This window comes from Macrobrachium rosenbergii, chromosome 42, assembly GCF_040412425.1.
Source record: "Macrobrachium rosenbergii isolate ZJJX-2024 chromosome 42, ASM4041242v1, whole genome shotgun sequence".
NCBI lineage: Eukaryota > Metazoa > Arthropoda > Malacostraca > Decapoda > Palaemonidae > Macrobrachium > Macrobrachium rosenbergii.
Window position 1 is genome coordinate 17,599,410 of NC_089782.1, and position 11,212 is coordinate 17,610,621.

General features: G+C 37.0%; 1 protein-coding gene across 1 annotated transcript in view; it reads right to left on the reverse strand.

The window, feature by feature from the left end:
• Positions 1-11,212, reverse strand: part of LOC136827750 (putative leucine-rich repeat-containing protein DDB_G0290503) — a 187,007-nt gene that overhangs the window by 175,025 nt on the left and 770 nt on the right. The window contains exons 2-5 of the mRNA XM_067085211.1: positions 4,066-4,187; positions 3,117-3,800; positions 2,176-2,307; positions 683-863 (exon numbers count right to left, since the gene is read on the reverse strand). Coding sequence (XP_066941312.1) covers positions 683-863; positions 2,176-2,307; positions 3,117-3,800; positions 4,066-4,086 — 1,018 coding nt within the window. The 5' untranslated portion in view covers positions 4,087-4,187. The remainder of the gene's footprint in view (positions 1-682; positions 864-2,175; positions 2,308-3,116; positions 3,801-4,065; positions 4,188-11,212) is intronic.

Consider the following 11,212-nt stretch of genomic DNA (forward strand, 5'->3'; position numbering starts at 1 on the left):
TTCTTTCATGTGGATGGGGATAGTGCTGAATACCAATAATAATACAATGGACGTGTTTGTGTGTAGTGTGTGTTTCAACGGTTTTTTTTATTGATACAAGATTTAAATAGTTTGCAGCACCAGTCTTATTTATTTATTTTTAGAATGACTTTCTTATTTCACTTGAGAGACTCTATGTAAGATAACGCGTAGTTAGAACTGTCTGCTTATTGAATGGTATTCAGAAACCTACACATTCCTTCATTATAAGGCCATCAATAATTAACCCAGTGGGATGTACGCCAGGGGGCGTCATGATAGAAAATGCCTTCAGAAATTATATTAACAAGGGGAGGTGTTTTTTAGGACTTAAAATTGTTCTTTGTGTCAGACACACAGGAACTCTTAGGCATACAACATACAAACATTATATGTTGAAAAGAAATAGGTCGATGAAAATTTTAGGGAAAGTCAAGCACAGTAAGTATCTATTATGTAGAAAAAGTTAGCTGAATTAAAAATTAAGGCAGAAAGGTAAATGATTTTACACAGGAAACTAAAGATAACATATATATATATATATATATATATATATATATATATATATGGTTATATATATATATATATATATATATATATATATATATATATATATATATATATATACATATAATAAAATTTTTATGATTATTGATAGATTACCTTGTTACGTAACTCCCTGGAGGCGGTGTCTCATCGGTCAGTGTATGCTGACATAGTTTCTCATCGTCAGCATACGATATTTTGGCGAATCTGTTTTGGCCATCCAGTTGCTGCAGAGCAAATACCTTGCCTGCGCGGACCAGCCTCTTAATCGTTGGAGACAGTTGGAGCAGATCCTGGATCTGTTTGGAGAAACAGATTGTAGTCGTTTTGTCAGTCATTAATTTCGCGAATATATAAATATGGGGGTGTTTTTTGTTAGTGTGTTAGTTTTCACATGAATGCTCTAACATTGCACTCCTCTTCCTGCTTTAAAAAAAAGTTTTACATTTTAAGCTTTCGTCCTTTCAACAGTGTCTTCCACTTACTTTTATAGCTCGATTTGGTTTCAGTCAGTCATTTAATCTGACATGAAGCCCAGAATTTTTTTCCAAATTGCTGTTTTACCCGTTTCACTTTTTATCTGCTCATTAATTTGAATTCCTATTTAAGTTAATAAATAGAATGATGATGTAATAAGTAGGCAGCATATGTTTTTTTTATCATGAATGACTTCAGTGAACTTCAGAATAACGGTCTGCCTCATAGGGGCGTAGTGCCGACAGTACACCTCGTGCAATGCGCAGTGCACAGGCATTACTTAGGCTCTTTGCAGCGTTCCTTCAGCCCCTAGCTGCAATCCCTGTCATTCCTTTTATTGTACCTCCTTTCTTATTCTCTGTCCTCCATCTTATGCTCCACCCTAACGATTGGTTCATGGTGCAGCTGTGAGATTTTCCTCCAGTTACGCCTTTCAAACCTTTTGACTCTGTTTTCCTTTCAGCGCTGAATGACCTCACAGGTCCCAGTGCCTGGCCTTTGGCTTAAATTTTATATTTTATTCCATTTCATTCCATAATAACGGTCTGAAAACAAATAGATGTCTGGAGTAGTATTAATTTTTTTTCTCAACAGAATCTTTAGTTTTTCGTCAACGACAGCGTATCTATAAATCACTCAATGAATCTACATTGTACGAACTGCTTATTGCTCGTAAAAGATCTGTAGAATGTTTTAACAAAATAAATTTGTATTGTCTACTGTACCAACTTGGTTTCGAAAGTAAAAGTAAGCCAGATCCTATGAAGAAGAAAGCAAAACCTCTTCCTCGAGGTAATTTGCAATGCCAACAAAAGGCAGAAGAGAATCTATTATGAATGACATCAAAATCACGTCTTAGAATAATGCTAATTAAGGCATGGAATATATTTGTTTAGTCTCGACTGCGCCAGAGGCATTACTTGGAGTTTATGGCTAATTATTTGTACTTAATTGTGAATGCATGAAAATTTTACTTGGAACATGTGTAGCTCCTTACACTTGATCCTTAACGAATGAGAAGCATTACTTGGAGCACAACTCAACCACCTCTTTGGTTTTGGTGGGAGCTAAACAGGCTCGATAATGCGTGAAAACGCTTTAACTTAGTCTACAAGCTCAGTACAAGAACTGTACCTCAATTTGGCGTGGAACGTCACTCATCACCGATAGAGGCAGATCCGTAAACTGGTTCACCAAGTCTCCGCATCCTTCTGAGGTCAGAACTTCCTGGATGGCATCGATGTCTGCATTACCATCCTCGAGGATCTGTGGAGACGGAAATGTTTGTGTAGTAAGGCAATGATTACCTGAAGTGAAAAGGCATGATGTTCACCATACAGCTAACTTCAGTTGCGGATCATAAAAATTGAGGATTATATCAATCTTATTAAATAAAAATATCATCACTTTATCTTCACTCACACACACTCTTGCAGCTTAGTGGCTATTGTGTTCATTTCAATTGCGAAGGGCAAGGGTTCGATTCCCTGGCGAAGCAGAGCACTTTGAACTCGTGTTCTGAAACTTCCACTCTCATTCTGGTGATCTGTTGATCTAAGTTGTGTATGTACTGAGTACTTAGTACTTATGGTTGGTCGCAACCTGGGTGGAGAAGGGTACTGGACTAGCAACTTCATCTCAAAATACTGTCTGAGAACTGCAAAGTTAGCACCTTCTGGAGGCATCCCCTTTAAAGGGAAACTGCTTTTGGTTGAAATACAAAAGAAAAGCAAATGAAGAAGAGTTGGAAGGGGAGCATTATGGTGGAATAGCATTGGCCTGCGAAGCAGGTATTGAGAGGGCAGAGGGGAAAAAGTAGCAACAACCTGGCTTTTATTTATTTGACTACTAGTAAATAAAAACCTCCCATCAGAAAGCCTGGCTAAAGCCTCTACTATTCACTGCAGCATGGTAAGGGGCTAGCGACTTCACATCATAAAAGCTTGCTGAAAATCTAAAGGGTAACACCTTCTAGGGGCCCCTCCTATAAGGAGGAAAAGGTGCATGGTAATTGTATATATTGGTAGGAATGTATATATAACTGGATCTTTGATGAAGAAAATAATGCAACTAACCTTTCTGAGTCTCTGGCGTACCTCTTCGTCCGTTGCTATGAGATCACTCAGGAGTCTGAGGCATGAATAAATTTCCCTGTTCGTTTTCGCAATTTTGTCCTGGATCTCACTGGCATCTCCCAAAGTGGTGGCCAAACTAAGCTTTTCTGTCATTTGTTCCACTTGCTGTTGCTTTTGTTCAATCAAATCCTTTTCGTTCTCTAGATGATTCTTTTTCTCCTCAAAGAACAAGATGGCCCTCCAGTACACCACCTTCCTTTCACTCTCTTCAGTGGCTGTATTTTCCAGTTCTTTGATGAAGTCATCGTTGAGCTGCACCCCATTGATAATCAAATCATTTGCCTTTTGGCACAGAGCGAGATTATCTTTGATAGCCGCATCTTTGCTGTTCTGAAAGGCATGTAGCCATTCTGAGGATGATAGTTCTCTGTCGAGAAGGATGGTACCTGCCTCTAAGTTTGAGGTATATCTGAGAAGGTCAAGGAAGCAAGTGTTGATTCTGAAATCGTGTTCGGAATTTTGTCTAAATTCCCGGCGGCAGAAAGGACACACTCTGGAATTGTCGTCGAGTAGACGCTTGATACAGTAGGTACAGATGCAGTGCGAGCATGGTAGGAGTCGGGGACATCGACTGTCCTCATCAAATTCTTGATTACAGATACCACATTCTTTAGCTCTGAGTATCTGGAGAAATCAGAATTTTTCATGAATATCAGGCTACTTACAGCGCCTACGCCTCTGGCCCTAAATCCCGGGAACCAAGAGGAGAAAATCTTTGTGTTCCCAGAAAGGTTCGTAGATTTTATTCGGGAATTATGAATGCTATACTGCCTGGGGGATGTGGTTCAGGGCCTTTTCTCACAATAAAAACATTTTTTTTGACATTTGATATCTCACGAAGATCAAATTGAATCTGTCAAGGTTATTTCTCTATATACAAATTTCTTACCCAGTACTGATTGTCCTCCATTGCAGACTCTGGTTAGTGAGAATTCAAGTGGTGTTCAAAAGTGTTGATATTGCAGTCCACACATTCCAAATCCTTGCTTTTGTTCAGCTTCCCAGTGTAATCTGCGAAAGTAAAATGGGACTCAGTTTTTGTTACTCGTTAGTCTTTCATGGATTAAACTGCGGAGGGAATTGTGGATTTCCTGTAGTTAAAACTGTTCACCTGCGCACATGCACATAAACTTACATTCATACATACACGTGGCTGTTATTAAGATCTTAAACCATAAACTTTATTCTTTTAAACAGTGGATTAACACAATTGTACACTACATAAACATTACAAGCATATATATATATATATATATATATATATATATATATATATATATATATATATATATATATATATTTATATATATGTGTGTGTGTGTGTGTACATATATATATTCATATATATATATATATATATATATATATATATATATATATATATATATATATATATATATATATATATATTCTGACTCACATCAGGATCAGGCAGGTCTTTCAAAATGAAAGCACCAGAGCACTACCAAAGACCTGGGTTCTGATCTCAGATGTGAGTCAGAAATTTATTTCTGTTCCACACGTGATTGTGTATTTGATATTTGTGTGTATATATATATATATATATATATATATATATATATATATATATATACAATATATAATAACAATAATAATAATAATAATAATAATCTTTATTTCGGCACTGGACCATATACAAGGAATATACAAATACAGTACACACAATCTATATACATAAGGTAACATGATAAAAATAACTGTCGGCAGTGTCCGCACAGTTGCTGAAGGAGTAGAAAAAAAATAGAATTCATAATAATGGTAACGACAGTATATGGAAAATAATAGGAAAAAATTTAAAATGATAACAATAAAAATACAGATTGCAGACGATTAATTTTCATCTGAGGACCTTAGGTGGTTGCAAGTCAATCCAGAAGTTAAAATACGAATATTGAAAATTGCAAAGTCTACAATGATATTAATCACAGTAATAATAAAGAGGTAAAATACCAGTAATAACAAGAAACGTAGAGATATAATAATAATAATAATAATAATAATAATAATAATAATAATATTATAATAATAATATTTTGCTGAAAAGAATGGCAGTTTTCAACGAATTAATCTTATACAGGGTTTTTTAAATTCTGACAATTCGTTTTTCTGGCTCAGATACGTTGTTGAGTAGAATTCCAATATTCATATTTGTCTAAATTGGGATATTTGTAAAAACTGTTTTATGAAAATATTATATTTCTTATATCTTTGACAAATATCCCGATTTAGACAAATATGAATATTGGAATTCTACTCAACAACCTATATAGCTGAGCCAGAAAAACGAATTGTCAGGAGAATTGAAAAAAACCTGTATAAGATTAATTTGAAAACTGCCATTATTTTCAACAAACATGCACCAGAGAAGGTCTACTCCTGCATAATAATAATAATAATAATAATAATAATAATAATAATAATAATAATAATAATAATGACAGATTCTGAGATGACACTTCATAATTTCAAAAATAGAGAATAAGTCATTTAAGGAACAGACGCCTCATTATCCCATCTTTCCTAATATATATATATATATATATATATATATATATATATATATATTATATATATATATATATATATATATATATATATATATATATATATATATATATATATTTATATCTATGCTTATATGTATATACACACACATATATATATAATATCAAAAAACAGAAGTAGGCGACGCCAATGGTAGTATTATCAGGGCGGAGGTGGACATGGAAACTAATTTCAAGCATATTCTTTATTTCCAACGTTTCATAATAACATTACATCGTCAGGAATTGTTAAATAATGAATGATGCACTTTAAATGTTTCTGAAATCACCAAATTCATAAATACAGCTGGTTAAGAATAGATAAAACGAGAAAAACAAAAAAAGACATAAAAGCAAATCAAGACTGCTAACCAACCTTATACCAAGAAGGCAGAGATAGAATGCATAAATAAAAAGTTAACTCAGGTAGAACTGAGTGGAGGAGGTCTGGGTGTTTAACTGGAGAACCAGTTGTTTAATAGATAATGATTCCCCACTTAAATACCCAGACCTCCTCCACTCAGCTCTACCTGAGTTAACTTTTTATTTATGCATTCTGTCTACTGCCTTCCACTGTATAAGGTTGGTTAGCGGTCTTTGATTTTGCTTTTATGTCTTTTTTTGTTTTTTTCCTTTTATCTGGTATTCTGACTGTGCTGTATTTTATGAATTTTATTGGATTTTCAGATCAATTTTAAAAGTGAATTTTATTCCATTATTTAACAGATTCCTGATAATGTAACAAAATGATTACGAAACGTTGGAAACAAAGTTAAATTATGCTGAAATTAGTACGTTTTCATGGTCCACCTTCTCGCACCGATATATATATATATATATATATATATATATATATATATATATATATATATGCATATATATATATATATATATATATATATATATATATATAAGAGCTCATATATATTTAAACTACAAATGTTGTTTGTACCAATTGACGCCACGAGAATATACTGAGGTAGAATGATCACGAAGGGACTTATAAGTGATAAACAGTTGGACTGCTGTTCGATCTCATTTCGACACAGTTTCCTTTTCCAACAAGTCCAGTCGACGGTCTGCCACTGAGCTATCAAGAGAGGTATAAGTAAATGCCGAATCTGCTGTACTTGTTTACCCGTGTTCCAAATGTACCAATGAGCTGTTATGGTGGAAGTGGGTTAATGCTGAAGCTAAATATAATTTCCCCGTTCTCAACAGGTAAACAAGTACAGCAGATTCGGCATTCACTATACCTCTCTTGATAGCTCAGTGGGTAGACCGTCGACTGGAGTTGTTGGAAGGAAACTGCATGTCGTGGATCGGGAGCCGCAGTGATATCCATTATCACTTATAAATTCCTTCTTGATCATTCCCATAGGGGATATTCCCGAGGTAGCGTGAATTTGATATTAAACAACATTTGTAGCTTCATGAATGTATATAAATCACAGTGTGATAAATATTTCATATATATGCATGTAAGAATGTATGTATAGCCACACATACCATTTGATATCAGACTCACTACTCCTTAGGAAATTTACACCGAGAGGGAATTAGAAATGATAAGTGCTTCTGCACAGGCAGGATTCGAATCATGGCCTGGTTTAGGAAGATCAATAAACAGTGACTTTGACCACCCTAGCCGGCGCAGAAGCACTTATCAATTATGATTCCCCCCGGGTGTAAGTTATTCCGGAAGTATAGTGAATTCTCAGTCAAACTATATATGTGGCATAATATTTATAAGCAAAAGTCACGCATGTATAAGTGACAGAGGTACTTGAGGAAAACTGTAGGGATGGCTGGAGGGCCAGACCTATCTGCCCAAAATTACCTTCTTAAATTTAACTAAGGCTGCCAAAGGGAATTTAGATATGACTGTTGCGCTCAGTATTATCCTTCAACCTTTATCTACCGAGACAACAGCTGTTATCATTATTGTTCAAAGTGTTCCCATACTGTCGAAAAGGACAGGAACATCAAAGGAGGTCAAGACGGCGTGTTCTGCCATCTGAGACGTTACCCCCGTAGGGGGTAGTGGTTCGGAATCCACAATAAGCTGTAGGTCCCGTTGCTAAGTTACCAATTGGTTCTTAGCCACGTAAAATAAGTCTAATCCTTCGGGCCAGCCCTAGGAGAGCTGTTAATCAGCTCAGTGATCTGGTAAAACTAAGGTATACTTAATTCAGGGGGTTAGGGCTATCAGCGCACCTCAGGCAGTGCACTGTATTACAGGCATTACTTAAGCTTCTTTGCAGCGTCCCTTCGGCCCCTTTTCATTCCTTTTACTGTACCGCCGTTCATATTCTCTTTCTTTCATCACACGTTCCACCCTCCCCTAACAATTGCTTCTTAGTGCAACTGCGAGGTTTTCCTCCCATTGCACCTTTCAAATCTTTTTATTCTCAGTTTCCCGTTCAGCGCTGAATGACCTCACAGGTCCCAGCGCTTCGCCTGTGGCCTAAATTCTATATTCCATTCCATCCCATTGCAGGGCTGAACGTTGGCAAATGTACACGAGGAGTTCATCACCCTTTGACTATGTTGTTTCACACAGAAAAAGTAGTTACATAACTACATTGCATTTTATTATTATTTTTAAGCATACATTCACAGCTGACTTACCACAAGGTAAAATTGGCATATATGATAAAAGAAAAGCAGTCAAGAAAAGGATCGGAGTGAAATGAATATAGACACGTTTATGCGTATAATTAGATGGGAGATTAGCTACAAATGTCGTTTAACATCCAATTCGCTCTGCCTCGTTATAGAAGGGGAATTATGATTGACAGGTGGTTCGTCACCTGTTAGATTCGATCCACCGAACAAGCGAGATCCAACGACTTTAGTGACGCCAGAATTTTTACCACTGGGCTGTCAAGAGAGGTATAAGCTGATACCGACTCTGCTGTACATATGCTAGTCGATCGAATGCAGGTATTTGTATTTAGCGTCGGCATCGACCCACCCCCCACCATGACAGCCAGTTGGTACGTTTGAGACACAAAGCTATTCATGTTTTGTTTTGTTCTCCACGTTTAACTTAAACTTGCCGTCAACCATTCCTGGCCGCCACCTTTTTATTTTACCACTGGCCCCTATTTGGGCCTAAGTATGAGGATTGACGGCACCTCTGCCTAAGCTTTGGGACGTGCCTAACGTCTGCAAGGTCGGGGCTAGTTGTCCAAGATCTTTTTAGTGATAATATGAGGTGTAGCCTCCCGCCAACTCATAAGCATCGACCTCGTCAGTGATGCCAACATTCCTTTAAACGAGCAGCATCCAATAGAGAGCCAATTTTGTACGTGAGAGTATTTTTAAACTTAGAATTAATAGTAGATAATTACTGCACGTACATGAGGGTGTATAATTAGAGTTAACTATTGCTGTTACGTGATACTGTTAGTATATTTTTGGCTGTACAACGCAACAGCTAGAGTTCTGCGAAGCTCAGCACGGTCTGATATTATTTTATCAATGAAGAATATATTCTTGATGAACGAATATTTGGTCATTACCACTTGTCCCTTGTAGGTGGTAGTTAGTGAGGTACACTGTAAGCATTACTTAAGGTTCTTTGCAGGGTCCCATCCGCCCCTAGCTGAAACCTCTTTCATTCCTTTTACTGTACCTCCGTACGTATTATCTTTCTTATAACTTTCTTTCCGAACTCTCCTATCAATTGTTTCATAGTGCAACCGCGAGGTTTTCCTCCTGTTACATTTCTCCAAACCTTCCTACTCTTAATTTCCCTTTCATCGCTGAATGACCTCATAGGTTTTAGTGCTTGGCGTTTGGCCTAAATTCTGTATTCCAAGCGAGAGCTCCAGGCACTGAAAATGGGGATGGACTGGAATTTGCCCTGGGAGGCCAGGTTATTGCTTAAAAGGAGATAAACACTCATACGTAGTACAGGAGTAGCAGAAAGGGATGGGTCAAGTAATGGTGCTGCAGTAGTTCTTCACTGGATGGGTCGATATCGTACTCGCCTAGCACTCTCCTAGGCCCGCGTTCGATTTCCCGGCCGGCCAGTGAAGGATTAGAGGAATTTATTTCTGGTGATAGAGACTCATTTCTCGGTATAATGTGGTTCGGATTCCACAATAAGCTGTAGGTCCCGTTGCTAGGTAACTAATTGGTTCTTAGTCACGTAAAATAAGTCTAATCCTTCGGGCCAGCCCTAAGAGAGCTGTTAATCAGCTCAGTGGTCTGGTTAAACTAAGCTATACTTAACTTTGTACAAGGCAGTACCACCCTGAAGTTCTTATTGAATGAAGCATCGTGACCCATTTGCCAAGCAAGAAATCTTGCGTCAGTTAGTTAAGTCATTAGTGTCAGGAAAGGGGCGACACCGCCCCCCCCCCCCTCAGAATGAAGCCGCAATTATCAATGCAAATATAGTTTATTCCGCTGTCAAGTGCCCGAAGAAAGAATAAACATATTCCGCATCTGAGCAGAGATTGGCGGGGAATACTAAGGATGTATTATTGTCAGTGAGATAGAATGTGAAAGTTACATACACTCTTAGTAACTTCACACACACACACACACAGTGAGAGAGAGAGAGAGAGAGAGAGAGAGAGAGAGAGGCGGTGTCCGGTCTTACACCATTAAGCCTAACATCAGCAAGACCTTCCTTTCAACATCAAGAGGCCCGTAAATGTGCTCCAAGTAATCTTGAAGTCAGTGTGCGATAGAGTTATTTTTCATGAAATGATGAAGGATTTCATAACGATAGCGTTATGAATAGAAAGTTGAATAGCATATTCAAGAATTTAGATATATCTAGGATACACTTTGCTTATTCACAGCACGTAAAAGGAATTAACCTACCTTGAAAAGAGAAAACAGATGTCATATCGTTACGATCTGACCAAAGTTACTCGTTATCACCGGGTAATTAAACCGTGTTAGAAATGTTTCGTGTTTGTACTAACCTTTTCTGTAATTTGCTTTGAGAATTGTGCTGCCTTCTGCTTTAGCGAAGTTATTTAAGAGACAGATATTAAATGGTGTATAGGTGAACACTGTCATCTGCGTACAATACCCAAACAAACTCGTTTAAGGTCTCCGTAGGCCTAAAGATAGAGAGTTAGGCCTGGGTAGTGGAAGTGAAAGTTGTTTTGGTGGACTGACATAATTTTTTCATAGTCAGGCGTCGTATGTATGCCTTCCATAACCACTTTTTGTAATAAACATTCGTCAGTTTAGATAAATGCGCAAATTATATAGCCTTAAGCGACGGATTACACCCATCAGAAATAAATATTCTTTTTAATAAATTATGTTTTTGTTTATTTCAGTTACAGGTGTGGATTTTTTTTATATCTTTGTTACTTTCGTCCATTCCATTCTCCTGTCCTTCGCTCAGTGTTATTATGGAACGAATCTAAAAGAACAAATTGCAAAAATATGTCACCGCTTTTTTTATAGTTACATATTTACAAGAAGGACAGTATTATT